Here is a 19,605-nt window from a genome sequence, read left to right as displayed (position 1 = left end):
GGTATCCTCAATGCAAAAACATCTTTAAAATGTTGTGAGAAGCATCCCACCTTCTTTCTTTGGAATGAGTTGCAGGCCTTATAAAAAAAAAAAAAAGACTGGATATGTATTAACAAATGAAACTAAAGGTACACCGACACGTGCATGACTTTGATTCATGCACTTGCACGCACATCATCATGATGATCCCACCCGCTGTGTTCCCAGCTGGATGCTGTGCTTTGCTGCACCAACTGCCATGCATTCTATGCTGGATGCTGCGTATATAAAATAATTATTTTGAAGCGGATTAATCATTTTCTCTGCAAGTTGTCTGTTGAAAACTGCTCTAATCGCTTCCTGAATCACAGAGGACCACTCCAGCAGTGCCAGCTGGAGAAAGCATTTGAAGCTGTCAAAAAAGGTAATTATTTGTCATGTTTACATTGTCATGGCTTGGTAAAACAGTTGCATTTTCTTTCCTTCTTGTCTGCAGCTGTGAAAGTATATTTATGATAGACTTAACATCTCGTTATAATCATTCAAAGGACCATTCACTCTGTTCACTTTTTTACTCCACTTGACAAGCTGTACGTCGTGTTGGTGAGCAGATCGCGCCACATAGCACATTTATGCGTGAAGGATTTTTTTGAACATTTCAAAATTCTCTTCTGCACCCATTAAAGACGAGTTTACTCTCCTGCATGACACAGGTCATGCAAGTGCGTGAATCAAAGTCATGCACATGTCACTGCACCTTAAGCTGTCAACATGACCATGTACTATCTTGGGTTCAACGCAATGAAACAAAAGTTCATCCCCAAAATTCGACACACAATACCCTATAATAACAACGTGGAAAAAGTTTTTGTGATTTTTGCAAACTTATTTTATATATATATATATAAACTAAGAAATCACATGCAGAAACCAAGCATGAAGTCAAAAGAATTATCTGTAGACATCCGAAACAGGAATGGTTCAAGGCAAACATTTGGGGAAGGGTACAGAAACATTTGTGCTGCTTTGTAGATCCCAATGAGCACAGTGGCCTCCATGATCCGTAAATGGAAGAAGTTCAGATCCTTCAGGACTCTTCCTAGAGCTGGCTGCCCGTCTAAACTGAGCCATCGGGGGAGATAGGCCTTATTCAGGGAAGTCACCAAGAACCCGGTGGTTACTCTTCTCAGAGTTCCAGCATTCCTCTGTGGAGAGAGGAGAACTTTCTAGAAAGACAACCATCTCTGCAGCAATCCACCAATCAGGCCTGTGTTAGTAAAAGCACATGGCAGCCTGCCTGGAGTTTGCTACAAGGCACCTGAAGGACTCTCAGACCACAAGAAACAAAATTCTCTGGTCTGATGAGACAAAGCTTGAACTCTTTGGCATGAATGCCAGGCGTCATGGAGGAAACCAGGCACCATCCCTACAGTGAAGCATGGTGGTGTCAGCATCATGCTCGGGGGACGTTTTCAGTGGCAGGAACTGGGAGACTAGTCAGAATTGAGGGAAGGATGAATGCAGCAATGTATAGAGACATCCTGGATGAAAACCTGCTTCAAAGCACTCCTGACCTCAGACTGGGGCAACGGTTCATCTTTCAAGGATAATATCCCTAAGCACACAGCCAAGATATCAAAGGAGTAGCTTCAGGACAACTCTGTAATTGCTCGAGTGGCCCAGCCAGAGCCCAGACCTGAATCTGAGTCAACATCTCTGGCAAGATCTGAAAATGGCTGTGCACCGAAAGTCCCCTTCCAACCTGATGGAGCTTGAGAGGTGCTGCAAAGAGGAATGGACAAAACTGCCCAACGATAGGTGCACCAAGCTTGTGGCATCATATTAAAGAAGACTTTAGGCTGTAATTGCTGCCAAACGTCCGTCAACAAGCCAGTTTTTTTTTTTTCCACGTGTGCATGCAAACTAATCGACCGTGAAGATAATTTTTATTAACTACACAGATGTATAATAAAACAAATGGTGACTGGTTTATAACACAATGATGACAGAGTTTGATGGGAGAGAGAGCGAGGAACAACAGCGGCAGCCAGTTTTTTTTCCCCCTTTTCTTTGTTTACATGTGCGCGCGTGAAGGGGACAGGAGGTCCTCAAACTGGAGCTCCTGCAGCTCCAGTTATTTGCTGCAGCTCCTGCAGCAAATAATTAAACTCCCTGAATTGGGAAAGTCTCATGAGGATGTTGTGAACCCAGGGACGGCACTGCTGGTGACGTTTGTCAGCTTTCCACAACAAATAGAGCACAGCAACTCACTCCGTGTGCTTCAAATTCCAATTTGTTCATCACTACATCTACAAGTGCAAGTTAAAACTCTACCATGCAAAGCGAAAGCCATACATCAAGAACATCCAGAAACACCACCGCCTTCTCTGCGCCCGAGCTCATCTGAAATGAAACATACCACTGTCCCAGCTTTATGGAAATGTGTTGCAGGCATCCATTTCAAAAACAAAGTTTATCAGTTTGAACATTAAATATCTTGTTTTGTGGTGTATTCAATTGAATATAGGTTGAAGAGGATTTGCAAATCATTGTATTCTGTTTTATTGACATTTTACACAATGTCACAACTTCATTGGATTTGGGGTTGTAGACTGAAAAATGTCTTCCAAAGTGGACCTTAAATGAAGGGGTGTTGTGGAGGGCACACACTCTCCACAACACCCTCTTTCCATCTGTATTCACCCCTGGTTTGCAGTCTGTGAGCAGCAACAATCAAGAATTTGTGTATTTATGTGGAAAACACAACCTGATTGAGGGGTAAGAAGTTTTTATAAGCACATTTTATGTTATGCTGTCCTCAAAGTGATTTTAGGTGTATTTTGGGAAAAAAAAATTAAAAAGCATTAGTGTTGTTTGTGCCTCACATGAGTGCAGCAGTATTTCTTTCAAAGGTCACTGCTGCTGTTCTAGTGCACCTGTTCATTTCAGTAACACCAAGGCTGAAACTGATTAACATCCTCCTGTGCTACTCAACTGACCAGATCAATAACCCAGGAGGTTAACTGACTCGATTACGTGTTCCTTTATTTTTTTGAGCAGTATTATATATATATATATATATATATATATATATATATATATATATATATATATATATATATATATACACACACACACACACACACACACACACGAGGTATATTAGAAAAGTATCCGACCTTATTATTTTTTTCAAAAACCATATGGATTTGAATCACGTGTGATTGCATTAGACAAGCTTGAACCCTCGTGCGCATGCGTGAGTTTTTCCACGCCTGTCGGTTGCGTCATTCACCTGTGAGCAGGCTTTGAGTGAGGAGTGGTCCAGCCCCCTCGTCATTGTTTCATTGTCAGGAAATGGCAGAATGATTTGGGCTTTTTTTCCCATCAGAATTTTTTCAGAAACTGTTAGAGACTGGCAGCTGGAAACCATTAGAAAAATTTATCTGGCTTTCGGTGAAAATGTTACAGGCTTGGTAGAGAATAAGGAGTGTTACTGTCGCTTTAAGGACGGCCCCCAGTGGCTGGTGGTGCGCCGCACTCCGAAGCCGCCATCGACAGGCTGAACGACCATTTCATTTCTAAACGGATGGCTGTCTGGATCCGTGACCATCGTGTGCCATTTCTCTGGTTATCACAAGAGCTGGACATCTACCATTTTCCGGCAGATTTCACTTTTAACAAGAGATTTTGTCATGGAAAGCCGAGCGGAGGCTTCGCGCGTCACGATGGATTTGCTACTGGAGTGAGACAAAACCACCTCCATTTTGGTCTTTGAACTTTTTTTCTAAAGACTAAAAAAAAAAAAACACGCTGACGCCTTCTTTTTGATTTTTCTTGTATATCTCTTTCAATTTATAACGGTGATACTGTGACTTTTTTGTGGCCTTGTGCTTTGTTCGTTATTGCATTTGTTGAAAGAGCTGGAAGGACAAGGAGAGCAGTCGCCATCATCTAATGTAGTCCATGTCCGCCCAGCTCATATCAGAAGTCAAAATGAGTCAAATGGCTCTGAGAGATCTAAATAGACTGCTGTGTAATGAATGGAACCACACTGCCATCTAGTGGATATCCAGTGGGTGTGAGTGTGTATTTATGAATCAGTAGGCATTTGTTTGTGGATCTGTGGATTTCGCGAAAAGAATGTCTCAAAATTACGTCACAGAGGAAAGCGATGAATGCATATAATTGGTGATCCACAAATGTTGAAACTCAATTCACAAATACAATTTCCAGTTTTACAAATGTAATTTCTTTTTTTCCCAAATTCAGTTTTATATTTGCAAAGACCAATTTACAAGTTACAAATATGAAATTTGTATTTGTGGATATCTGAACACATTTGTAAATCAATTATTATTTGTAGATCACCCTGTGTGCATTTACAAATATTAATGAGACAATTTTAACCCCATAGAATGGGGGCTGTAGTTTACATTCTCAGCGTATTCTCTGTAGACTGTAACCTGAGCAACATGAAACATGGAAGAAAAAAAAAAGCTTGCTGGTAGAACAAAGTCAGTGTAATAAAACAAAAGTTGGCAGTATATTCTAGTGTCTTTATCTGAATGCATGTTTTTTGTTTTCATCATTAAGTTTTAATGCAAAAATAGTCCTATACATTAGACCTATATTCTTATTTTGGGCATGATCCAAATATGTACTTGATCGGTATCGCCAGATCTAGATATATATATATATATATATATATATATATATATATATATATATATATATATGTGTTGTGTGGGCCGCCCGAAGAGGAGGTACTGCTGGCCTACACCAGAGGGCGCTCTGCCTGTAGACGGGCTTTAGGCACCAGAGGGCGCAGTTCGCCGCCAGGGACCCTGACAGCTGTCCATCATCTCATCTAGCCATCCATAAAAGCCTGGAGAAGACACCACACCCCTGCCGAGAAATCTTCTGAGGTACTCAGGTAAACTCTCAGCCGTCTTTGTCTGTTTCAGCTAAGCTCATTGTTGCAATGTACTTTGCTGCTAAGCTCGAAAAGCTGTACTTTATATTCTGAGTTTGCAGACGTTTCAGTACACTTGCAGCTGGTCAGGAGGAGTTGGCGTTTCCACTCCTCAGCTGTTAAGTGAAATCAGGATCTGCACGACTGTGATATTTACCCGATCTGACAGCTGGAGACGGTGGCCACCTGGTGACTCGGGACTTGGCGGCTCCGGTGTGTTCCAGATCCGTTGGCGGTGGAAATCGTGTGGGTCCCGACTCTTATCTGGACAGGCGTCTCCTATCCTCGAGCCTGCCCACACGACACCAACTATACAAACTGACTGTAGTATTGAATTGTATCTGTATCCGTTGTGCACATTTCACAACATTAAAAGTGTTACTCTTTATTTCCATTGACCGTTCATTTACGCCCCCTGTTGTGGGTCCGTGTCACTACACTTTCACACAACATTATATATATATATATATATATATTAATTTTCGGTACAGTATGGGAACAAAATGCAAAACCTAAATTTGCTTTTTGTTTAAACCAACAATTTATTGTCACATTATACAAACAGGAAAATAAAATAATTGTAAAGTGCTGCCTGGTAATTAGTTAAATAAAATGTTCTCAAATAAAAGAAATGTATGAAATATTATAAAAAATACATTCCTAGTAAACAGCTTATAACAAACCTTTCCACAAGCAAAGAGCAGCACAACAGTTCCAGCATGAAGCCTGTTCAATTTTATTCAACCTTCATATTTTTGCCAGAAAAAAATTAACTTGTCCAAAACTGTCACACTCTAAGGGATTTTTTTTAAAGAGAATTAATGTTAAAGAATCTCTTTACTTTTGTAAAATTTATTTTATTTTCTATCTCTTTCTATTAACTGATCGTTTAATGTTTGTTAATTGTCAGAGGTCGACGAGGTCGTATACGACCTCAGAGTTTGCTTTACATTTTCGCATGTATCTTTTGATCTGTAGAAGCTATCAACTTACTTTTTTTTTTGCTGAATAAAGTTGAGATTTCAAGCTTTCAGCACGTCTCCGGTTTTCAGTTTGGCCCTCCCCAACCTGTGTTTCTAAAGCTCTGAAAATGCCTGTCCAATGGCAGCGTGCGCCTTACGCATGTGACGCGTGGTTCTCCAATCAGAGCACAAAATACTCATGACAAAGGTTGTTTGTCAACAAGAGAATGATCTGCTTCGACTGTATGCTTGTAGTCACTCTGCTGACACTTTTTACGGCTATAAATGCGATCAAATCATGAAAATAACAAGCCTATATCAAAGTATATCGTGCGCAATTATGCACGTGCGCTGCACAAACAATAGATATACTACAGCACGGCACAAACACAGTACGATGACGGTAATGACGTCACAAACCAGAAACAGCTCTGGACTCGGTTGCTATGATAAAATAAGGAAGCATCCCCATGCGCCCCAGTACCGTTACGCACAGACATGCACACAACCATCTGATACACTTTTTCTGGGAAGAAGCAAGAATAGCAAAGAAAACTTTCACCGCCCAGGAAGCTTTGCAGCAGATTTTTGGCGACAGTGATGTCGAGTCTCGCTCATCGGGTGAGGAGAGTTTTTACACCAACGAGGAGCTGGACTATCTCGTGCCTTTGGATCCAGTTGAGGAATGAGTATCCAAATTATTGTAGGTAATAAGAAGTGCAGTAAAACTATTATATCTGTAGTTAATTGTGATAAACAGCAGCGCATTATGTTGCTCTGAGTGTATTTTTTTTTCTATTGGAGAATATGCAGTTTTCCTCTGCTCAGCAGTGTAAACAATATGAACATGTGCGTCTATGCATTTGTTATGTGAACAGACTATGTGAAACTCACATTTTACTGATTCTACACTAGCATGCACACATACTGTAATGTATGTGTACTGACTGTAAAAGCTAAGATTGTAGTTTTACTTTGGGAGTTTACTTGAAGCTCCTTTGTTCCTATCTGTCACACTATTTCACATCTTTGGCCGGGGGGGTTAACTTAGGTGTGGCCCCTGGGGGATGAAGTCAATAATTTTGCTGACTTGTCTTTGTGAGATTACAGTGTAAATGCTATATTGTTATAATATTAGTATAATGAGAGGTATGACATGATACACAAAGTAACTTATGAGGTCTGTCAATAAAGTAACGGTCCTTTTTATTTTTTTCAAAAATATATATGTATTTCATTCATATGTTTTTATGTCAGACATGCTTGAACCCTCGTGCGCATGCGTGAGTTTTTCCACGCCTGTCGGTGATGTCATTCGCCTGTGAGCACGCCTTGGGAAGGAGTGGTCCCGGCCCCTCGTCGGATTTTCATTGTCTGGAAATGGCGGAATGAAAAGGACTTTTTTTCCATCAGAATTTTTTCAGAAGCTATTAGAGACTGGCACCTGGAAACCATTCGAAAAATTTATCTGGCTTTCGGTGAAAATTTTACGGGCTTCACAGAGAATAAGGTCTGTTAGTACAGCTTTAAGGACCCCTTTAAGGACGCTCGGCATGTCTTACCGACCGATCAGAATGCGCAAATACCGTATTTTCCGGACTATAAGTCGCACTTTTTTACATGTTTTGGCCGGGGGTGCGACCTATACTCCGGTGCGACTTATAAATGAAAAATATACCGGTAGGATCTCAATTAATTTACTGCAACAAAACAATTTTACGTGACAGAGTCGATCTATGTTTTAAAATGGCCACCGGAAAAGGAAATGCAATGCATCATGGGCACTGTAGTATGACGGCCATCCTATAGTTCACGCTGGTCGCGATAACCAATCAGAGAACAGAACGTTGGACGCGTATTCCTCACCTCACCCACAGCGTGTGAAGCTGACGAACACGGTGCTTGCTGTTATTCCGGCATGGCGAACAGAACAGCTTCAACCCTTGGATATCAATGTGAGCAGAGTGTTTAAGTTGACGCTGAGAGCTGCGTGGGAGCATTGGGTGAGCGACGGCGGAGGATTAGCGTGTGCACTTGGAAGGAGCTGGCGTCGATGATTGTGAAAAGCGTTTGAAGCAGACGAACATGGTGTTTATTCCGGGACGGCTAACAAGACAGCTTCAACCCTTGGATATCAGTGTGAGCAGAGTTGACGCTGACAGCTGCATGGGAGCACTGAGCGACGGCGGAGGATTAGCGTCTGCACTTGGAAGGAGCTGGATCGACACCGCTGGGTGGTGAGCTGCGCAGGTAGGCGCTGCATGGTTCGGCTCGCAATGTGGTCCGCAAAATACAAACATATCTGTAGGTAAAATGCAGCTCACGAAAGGGCACTCGAGGCTTGTGTGACTGTTCCTGCGACTTCTGACTACCATAGAAAAATAAAAATGTTAACGTTACTGATAACATAACAAGACAACGGAGAAGGCCCGAAAAAATGCCACCAAAAAGAAAATCATACTCTGCAGATTACAAGTTGCGACTGGTGAAATATGCATCCGAAAACGGTAGCCGTCACAATATTATCATCTGAACTTTTCATGTTAACATACGAGGTCTGTCCGTAAAGTATAGGTCCTTTTTATTTTTTTCAAAAACTATATGGATTTCATTCATATGTTTTTACGTCAGACATGCTTGAACCCTCGTGCGCATGCGTGAGTTTTTCCACGCCTGTCGGTGACGTCATTCGCCTGTGAGCACTCCTTGTGGGAGGAGTCGTCCAGCCCCTCGTCGGAATTCCTTTGTCTGAGAAGTTGCTGAGAGACTGGCGCTTTGTTTGATCAAAATTTTTTCTAAACCTGTGAGACACATCGAAGTGGACATGGTTCGAAAAATTAAGCTGGTCTTCAGTGAAAATTTTAACAGCTGATGAGAGATTTTGAGGTGATTCTGTCGCTTTAAGGACTTTTCACGGTGCGAGACGTCGCGCTGCGCTCTCAGGCAGCGTCATCAGCCTGTTTCAAGCTTAAAACCTCCACATTTCAGGCTCTGTTGATCCAGGACGTCGTGAGAGAACAGAGAAGTTTCAGAAGAAGTCGGTTTCAGCATTTTATCCGGATATTCCACTGTTAAAGGAGATTTTTTTAATGAAAGACGTGCGGGCGGATTGCAGCGTCGGCTCACAGCCACCGCGACGCTCCGCCACAGGAAAAACACCTCTGTTGGAAGCCTTGAGGACAAGTTGGAACATGTCCAGCTGATAAACAATTTCTCATATACTCACTCCACTGAAAGCCATCAAAAGCCGCCTGGATTTTACAAATGGTTATCAACACGGAGGTGTTTTTCCTGTGCCGCCGCACCGCGTCAGCTGCGTCCCGACGCGCGGACCCGTCCGCACGTCTTTAATTAAAAAAATCTCCTTTAACAGTGGAATATCCGGATAAAATGCTGAAACCGACTTCTTCTGAAACTTCTCTGTTCTCTCACGACGTCCTGGATCAATAGAGCCTGAAATGTGGAGGTTTTAAGCTTGAAACAGGCTGATGACGCTGCCTGAGAGTGCTGAGCGACGTCTCGCACCGTGAGAAGTCCTTAAAGCGACAGAATCACCTCAAAATCTCTCATCAGCTGTTAAAATTTTCACTGAAAACCAGCTTAATTTTTCGAACCATGTCCACTTCGATGTGTCTCACAGGTTTAGAAAAAATTTTGATCAAACAAAGCGCCAGTCTCTCAGCAACTTCTCAGACAAAGGAATTCCGACGAGGGGCTGGACGACTCCTCCCACAAGGAGTGCTCACAGGCGAATGACGTCACCGACAGGCATGGAAAAACTCACGCATGCGCACGAGGGTTCAAGCATGTCTGACGTAAAAACATATGAATGAAATCCATATAGTTTTTGAAAAAAATAAAAAGGACCTATACTTTACGGACAGCCCTCGTACCTGTATGTCCATGGGACTTATAGTCCAGTGGACCTTATTTATGGTTTATTTTTCTTTATAATGGATAAAGTGGCTGGTGCGACTTATACTCCGGTGCGACTTATTTATGGTTTATTTTTCTTTATAATGGATAAAGTGGCTGGTGCGACTTATAGTCCGGAAAATACGGTATGTCCATACCCGTACCATATGCGGCTAAAGGTCCGGTGTCACGTACAATTCTTTCCGCCTCCCTTAGAAAACAGCGCTTGGATCTTGAGGTGGATGGATGATGAAAGAAGCAAAACACCTTCGCAATATGCGTCGATATTTTGATGAATTTCTTCATTTACATTTGATGAATTTCTTAATTTACAGCAGCTTCATTCAACAAATGTACTTGAATAATTATCAGCACGACGGCGAACTTACAGGCTAACCTCCGCCAACAGTTATGGCTTCTGAAACCTTAACGGGCAAGTTGGAACATGCCCAAGCTGTTAAACAATTTCTCAGTAACTTACTTGTTGAAAGCCATCAAAAGCCGCCTGAATTTTACAAATGGTTTTCAACACGGAGGTGTTTTTCCTGTCGCGGGCACACAGATTTGTCACGGAAACGACTCGGCGAATTTGCACGCACGTCTTTCATTAAAAAATGTCCTTAAACAGTGGAATGTCTGCACAAAGTCCTCATGCCGGCCTCTTCTGAATCTTCTCTGTTCTCTCACGACATCCTGGGTGAATCAAGCCTTAAATTGGGATGTTTTCAGGTCGAAACAGGCCGACGACGGCGCCTGGAAGCGCTGCACGACGTCCCGCTGCGTGGGAAGTCCTTACACCGACAGAAACACCCCATAATCTCTCATCAGCCATTAAACTTTTCACCGAAAACCATCTTAATTTCTCGAATAGTGTCCACTCGGATATTCCTCACAGGCCCAGAAAAAATGTTGATAAAGCAACGCGCGCCGTCTCGAGCAGCGTGTGAAACAAAGGAATTCAGCCGAGCGGGCGGGACCACATCTCACTCAAGGCCTGCCCACAGGGAAATGACGTCACCGACACGCGTGAAAAAACTCACATGCGCACGAGGGTTCAAGCATGATTGGTGTAATCGCACGTCATTCAAATCCATATAGTTAAAAAAATAAATAAATAAAAAGGGTCGGTTTATTATCTAATAGACCACACACACACACACACACATATATATATATATATATATATATATATATATACACACACACACACATATAGTCTGAGCAAAACTTTGCATTTATGCACAGAAGGAAGTGAAGCAGGAAGAAACTACATGACTGAATTAATATCCTATGTACCATTGACATTGACAATAGAATAATTGCAAGTCCCAGTCTTGCAACAAACAAACAAACAAACCCCAACAATATTATACCATGACACTGTCAGAATATTAATAAATAAAAACAGCAATACAATGCTTGCACTGGTTCTACATTATGTTTTCAAAATGGCCATTTTGTATTTTGAAGAGGAATCAGAGCACAATGTGTGGACTAATTTCATACTTCAAAACCTTCAAAATTTCAAAACCTAAGGAATGTGATTCTGCAAGTATTGCAATTTGATATTACAATATATCATCATTTTTGTTTGCTTTTTGTAACACTAGTGCATGAGTATTGGTTAAATAATACACTTCTCGAGACTGTACATGATAGCATGTTTACAAAAACTGTACATCACACTTTTGAATCTGAATTAAATAAGCTTCTGGACTTTAAAAATGGATTCTCATACTGTAAAGGGGCTGAAACGATTCATAGAGTAACTCAAATAATTCAATTACAAAAAATGTTCAAGGCAAATTCTGTGCCTCAAAGCTCCGTTTAACGCTGTAGTACATATTCCAGGCCTGTGTGGCGCTGTAAGAAAAAGACTAGAGCATGTGCATAAGCCGTCTAAGCTTAAGCCGTCTACGCTCCGTTCTCAAAATGGTACATGAAAAGCAAATGGCACTCGCCTTTGCAGACGTAGAGGGGGACACACTGCTGCCTCGTCAGGGTTTGTAACAACAGATCTTAAAGTTTAGAGTCCGTTGTATGCCCCCCCCAAAAAACTGCCAGTACTCACAAATGTACTTAAACACCCCTTGTTTGTTGTTATGGCATGCTAAAGACAGCGAGACAGAGGGAGGGAGGAAGGGAGAGAGCCCTTCATGTACTGTTTTGAGAACAGAGCACCTTTATGAAAATAAAGTACTTCATTTAGTCATTTGGAGCCAGTTTGGGTTAGTCTGGGTAAATTACTGGAGTCAGTTTGGGTAAATTGTTGGCAGTCAGTTTGGGTCAGTTGTTGGAGTCAGTTTGGGGAAATCGTCGCACCCCTCCAGAGACCAGTTTTTCACAGGCTGTGCTCACGTTCACATGCAGCCTAACTGAGGTTTACACCGACCGCCTGTGCTTAGGGTCCGGTGTCAGAGTGCTGAGCTCCTGACACCAGGAAAGATCCAAAATGGTAAATGGACTGCATTTATATAGCGCTTTTCCATCTGCATCAGAAGCTCAAAGCGCTTTACAATAATGCCTCACATTCACCTCGATGTCAGGGTGCTGCCATACAAGGCGCTCACTACACACCGGGAGCAATAGGGGATTAAAGACCTTGCCCAAGGGCCCTTAGTGATTTTCCAGTCAGGCGGGGATTTGAACCCAGGATCTTCTGGTCTCAAGCCCAACACCTTAACCACTAGACCATCACCCCCCCCAAAACTTGTAAAGACATGAAAAAATAAGTAATTACCCAGGAAAACAGAAAGGGATACACTAAATTTGACAATCTGCGTGGTAGCGCAACCATTGCTTAGGGAGAGCCCTGTACTGCTGATGTTTAAAAATGCAAAAGTACTTTTTATTTGATTACTCTATTAATTGCCAGAATAACCTATAGCTGCAGCCTTATACTGTGAAATTAAAAACTACAATATAGTGAGTACTGACTGGGAGCTCTGCCTGTGGGCAGTTTCACCACCTGACTGGTTTACTCACTCATCTTGTATGACAGTAATCATAGCACTGTGACGAATGATACGATGTGCCACAGTCAGATCCAGGTCAACAGCAACAATACTCATGCAGTTCTAGTATCAGTCTCTGTATTTAGCTTTCACTAACTCAAAGCAACAAATAGGTGGGCGGGTAGAACTATAGTGCCTGCAGCGGCATAATAAAATGGGAACAGCAGCACTTATCACATTTTAACTTCTTTCATGCTAGCTCACGTAATTCCTCCTAGTTCACCTGGAAAATATTTAGATCTTTCCACGTGATCAGGTTTGTAGCAATTTTGGCTCATCAGAAATCAGGACCCTAATGAAACTTATGTGATGGCATTTATTTGTCCCCTATTTTGCAAACGTGTGTAAACCTGCCAAGTAGTTGTCAAGGGGTTGTGACATAATCACTCCAGAGATCTATGGTGGTTAAGTGGATTAAGATTATATCAATATGTTAAGAAACAAAATCTGAAACAGTCTTGGGGTTTATCACTATTGCTTAAATATAGACTCCATCCTACTTTTCAATGGAGAAGTCGCCACCTCCCTCAGGTTTGTCCTCAGCGGGCTTCTCAAAACGACGCTCTCGAGGTGGTCTTCTGTCCGGCCTCTTGTCTCCAGGTCGGCCCTCACCCTGACCACCCTGATGCTGGGAACCAGGCTGGCCCTGCTGGTCTGGCCTTCGACCCACCCGCCTGATACCTGCCCATCACAGACAAAGCATTGTGTCACACATTGACAGGAGAATAAGTTCTGCTAGTGAGATCATTTCGTTGTTGGACGTCAAATATCAAGACCGAACAGATGTATTACACCACAGGCATGCAAAAACAGGCTGTCAAGTACAGAAAGTATTTAAGATCATGATCAGCAGCTCACAACAACAAAGCAGGCAGCACCTCCAGATTCACCGCAACAAAGAAGGCTTCTATTTTATTAAAGTCCACTTGGTGTGTGTGTATACTGAAATAATTTCAAGATCATCTAAATGGAGTATAACCGCCAAAACAAGGAGTCTGCTGACTTTCTGCAATGCAAGTCAAGTGGTGAAGTTGCGCATTTGTTTCGCAGCGCCTGCTGCTGCTGCAGCTCAGGAGCGCGACGAGTGCAAGAAGCATTTAACAAGCAGGACCCCTCGCTGGAGAAGAAGATAGTCACAAACACACACTGCTGCTGAGCGACATCATCGCCGAGCTAATCACTGTGTGCGGGATATTTGTGTGTGTTTGTCCTCAGAAGAGCGGACAGGCTCCATGTTTTTGACCCAGCACGATGCTAAACTAGCCGCTGAGCTAGCAAGACCTGCACATGACAGTTCAAACGAAAACGACGAAAATAAACATGCACGGAAGAGACTGTCCGCAGAATTCACCTTCTTTCTTCAAGGGAACTGGAGGTTGGGTCTCCTCTTTCTTGTCCAGAAGCGGGTTCTTTCTGTCCTTCTGTGACTCCTTCCTGGGTTGCCTGGCGGCTTGAGCCGCGGTCTTGGTGGAACCAGCAGCGGCCGCCTCCTTCTTCTTGTTTTCGGCTGCTTTCAGGATCTCAAACGGATCGGACTCATCGTCCAATAACTGGTCGAACCGATTGGTTACGACACAGCCGAAGCCGTCTTGCAGGTGTCCGGGCATGATGGCGCCCCTTCAACGGGATTCACCTCCGATTCTACGAGGCTTGATGCGAACAAATCGCTGGATGCTGCCACAAGATGGCTGGGAGAGCTGCCCCTTCTCTTCCGGTGCGAACACCATCCGGGACACCGCTAAGCGCACGAGCGCACCCGGATAATCTACACGCCCACTGACGAATAATAAACACAGAATATATATACACTGTACACCCACTGACGAATAATAAACACATAATATATATACACTGTACACCCACTGACGAATATTAAACACATAATATATATACACTGTACACCCACTGACGAATATTAAACACATAATATATATACACTGTACACCCACTGACGAATATTAAACACATAATATATATACACTGTACACCCACTGACGAATAATAAACACATAATATATACACTGTACACCCACTGACGAATATTAAACACATAATATATACACTGTACACCCACTGACGAATATTAAACACATAATATATACACTGTACACCCACTGACGAATATTAAACACATAATATATATACACTGTACACCCACTGACGAATATTAAACACATAATATATATACACTGTACACCCACTGACGAATAATAAACACATAATATATACACTGTACACCCACTGACGAATAATAAACACATAATATATATACACTGTACACCCACTGACGAATAATAAACACATAATATATATACACTGTACACCCACTGATGAATATTAAACACATAATATATACACTGTACACCCACTGACGAATAATAAACACATAATATATATACACTGTACACCCACTGACGAATAATAAACACATAATATATACACTGTACACCCACTGACGAATAACAAACACATAATATATATACACTGTACACCCACTGACGAATAATAAACACATAATATATACACTGTACACCCACTGACGAATAATAAACACATAATATATATACACTGTACACCCACTGACGAATAATAAACACATAATATATATACACTGTACACCCACTGACAAATATTAAACACATAATATATACACTGTACACCCACTGACGAATAATAAACACATAATATATACACTGTACACCCACTGATGAATAATAAACACATAATATATATACACTGTACACCCACTGACGAATATTAAACACATAATATATACACTGTACATCCACTGACGAATAATAAACACATAATATATACACTGTACACCCACTGACGAATATTAAACACATAATATATACACTGTACACCCACTGACGAATAATAAACACATAATATATACACTGTACATCCACTGACGAATAATAAACACATAATATATACACTGTGCGCCCACTGACGAATAATAAACACATAATATATGCACTGTACGCCCACTGATGAATAATAAACACATAATATATACACTGCCCGCCCACTGATGAATAATAAACACATAATATATACACTGTACGTCCACTGATGAATAATAAACACATAATATATACACTGTGCGCCCACTGATGAATAATAAACACATAATATATACACTGTAAGCCCACTGATGAATAATAAACACATAATATATACAGTGTACACCCACTGATGAATAATAAACACAATATATACACTGTACACCCACTGACGAATAATAAACACATAATATATATATTCTATACACCCACTGACGAATAAAAAACACAATATATACACTGTACACCCACTGACGAATAATAAACACATAATATATACACTGTACACCCACTGACGAATAATAAACACATAATATATACACTGTGCACCCACTGATGAATAATAAACACATAATATATGCACTGTACGCCCACTGATGAATAATAAATACATAATATATACACTGCCCGCCCACTGATGAATAATAAACACATAATATATACACTGTACACCCACTGATGAATAATAAACACATAATATATACTAAACACATAATATATATATATATATATATATATATATATATATATATATATATATATATATATATATATATATATATATATATATATATATATATATATATATATATATATATATATATATATATATATATATACTGTACACTCACTGACGAATAATAAACAAATATATACACTGTACGCCCACTGATAAATAATAAACACATAATATATACACTGTGCTCCCACTGATGAATAATAAACACATAATATATACACTGTACGCCCACTGATGAATAATAAACACATAATATATACAGTGTACACCCACTGACAAATAATAAACACAATATATACACTGTACACCCACTGACAAATAATAAACACATAATATATATATTCTATACACCCACTGATGAATAAAAAACACAATATATATACTGTACACCCACTGACGAATAATAAACACATAATATATACACTGTACACCCACTGACGAATAATAAACACATAATATATATATATATATATATATATATATATATATATATATATATATATATATATACTGTACACCCACTGATGAATAATAAACACAATATATACACTGTACACCCACTGACAAATAATAAACACATAATATATATACACTGTACACCCACTGACGAATAATAAACACATAATATATATATATATATATATATATATATATATATATATATATATATATATATATATATATATATATACTGTACACCCACTGACGAATAATAAAGAAATATATACACTGTACACCCACTGACAAATAATAAACACATAATATATATATACACTGTACGCCCACTGATAAATAATAAACACATAATATATACACTGTGCGCCCACGGATGAATAATAAACACATAATATATATACTGTACACCCACTGACGAATAATAAACACATAATATATACACTGTACACCCACTGACGAATAATAAACTCATAATATATATATACACTGTACACCCACTGACGAATAATAAACACATAATATATATACACTGTACACCCACTGACGAATAATAAACACATAATATATACACTGTACACCCACTGACGAATATTAAACACATAATATATACACTGCACACCCACTGACGAATAATAAACACATAATATATACACTGTACACCCACTGACGAATAATAAACACATAATATATATACACTGTACACCCACTGACGAATATTAAACACATAATATATACACTGTACACCCACTGACGAATAATAAACACATAATATATATACACTGTACACCCACTGACGAATAATAAACACATAATATATACACTGTACACCCACTGACGAATAATAAACACATAATATATATACACTGTACACCCACTGACGAATAATAAACACATAATATATACACTGTACACCCACTGACGAATATTAAACACATAATATATACACTGTACACCCACTGACGAATAATAAACACATAATATATATACACTGTACACCCACTGACGAATAATAAACACATAATATATATACACTGTACACCCACTGACGAATATTAAACACATAATATATACACTGTACACCCACTGACGAATAATAAACACATAATATATACACTGTACACCCACTGACGAATAATAAACACATAATATATATACACTGTACACCCACTGACGAATAATAAACACATAATATATATACACTGTACACCCACTGACGAATATTAAACACATAATATATACACTGTACACCCACTGACGAATAATAAACACATAATATATATACACTGTACACCCACTGACGAATAATAAACACATAATATATATACACTGTACACCCACTGACGAATAATAAACACATAATATATACACTGTACACCCACTGAAGAAAAATAAACACATAATATATATACACTGTACACCCACTGACGAATAATAAACACATAATATATACACTGTACACCCACTGACGAATATTAAACACATAATATATACACTGTACACCCACTGACGAATAATAAACACATAATATATATACACTGTACACCCACTGACGAATAATAAACACATAATATATATACACTGTACACCCACTGACGAATATTAAACACATAATATATACACTGTACACCCACTGACGAATAATAAACACATAATATATACACTGTACACCCACTGACGAATAATAAACACATAATATATACACTGTACACCCACTGACGAATAATAAACACATAATATATATACACTGTACACCCACTGACGAATATTGAACACATAATATATACACTGTACATCCACTGACGAATAATAAACACATAATATATACACTGTACACCCACTGACGAATATTAAACACATAATATATACACTGTACACCCACTGACGAATAATAAACACATAATATATACACTGTACATCCACTGACGAATAATAAACACATAATATATACACTGTGCGCCCACTGACGAATAATAAACACATAATATATGCACTGTACGCCCACTGATGAATAATAAACACATAATATATACACTGCCCGCCCACTGATGAATAATAAACACATAATATATACACTGTACGCCCACTGATGAATAATAAACACATAATATATACACTGTGCGCCCACTGATGAATAATAAACACATCATATATACACTGTAAGCCCACTGATGAATAATAAACACATAATATATACAGTGTACACCCACTGACGAATAATAAACACAATATATACACTGTACACCCACTGACGAATAATAAACACATAATATATATATTCTATACACCCACTGACGAATAAAAAACACAATATATACACTGTACACCCACTGACGAATAATAAACACATAATATATACACTGTACACCCACTGACGAATAATAAACACATAATATATACACTGTGCACCCACTGATGAATAATAAACACATAATATATGCACTGTACGCCCACTGATGAATAATAAATACATAATATATACACTGCCCGCCCACTGATGAATAATAAACACATAATATATACACTGTACACCCACTGATGAATAATAAACACATAATATATACACTGAACGCCCACTGATGAATAATAAACACAATATATACACTGTACACCCACTGACAAATAATAAACACATAATATATATATATATATATATATATATATATATATATATATATATATATATATATATATATATATATATATATATATATATATA

At 39.3% G+C, this 19,605-nt stretch overlaps 1 protein-coding gene across 1 annotated transcript in view; it reads right to left on the bottom strand.

Annotated features, from left to right (window-relative positions):
• serbp1b (SERPINE1 mRNA binding protein 1b) overlaps positions 1-14,572 on the bottom strand; it is a 39,654-nt gene extending 25,082 nt beyond the window's left edge. Inside the window, exons 1-2 of the mRNA XM_034183351.1 lie at positions 14,197-14,572; positions 13,346-13,526 (exon numbers count right to left, since the gene is read on the bottom strand). Coding sequence (XP_034039242.1) covers positions 13,346-13,526; positions 14,197-14,452 — 437 coding nt within the window. The 5' untranslated portion in view covers positions 14,453-14,572. The remainder of the gene's footprint in view (positions 1-13,345; positions 13,527-14,196) is intronic.
• Between the last annotated feature and the right edge of the window lie 5,033 nt (positions 14,573-19,605).

Source organism: Thalassophryne amazonica, chromosome 12, assembly GCF_902500255.1.
Source record: "Thalassophryne amazonica chromosome 12, fThaAma1.1, whole genome shotgun sequence".
Taxonomy (NCBI): Eukaryota; Metazoa; Chordata; class Actinopteri; order Batrachoidiformes; family Batrachoididae; genus Thalassophryne; species Thalassophryne amazonica.
Note: the sequence above shows the minus strand (reverse complement) of the source record. Positions and strands in the feature narration are given on the sequence as shown.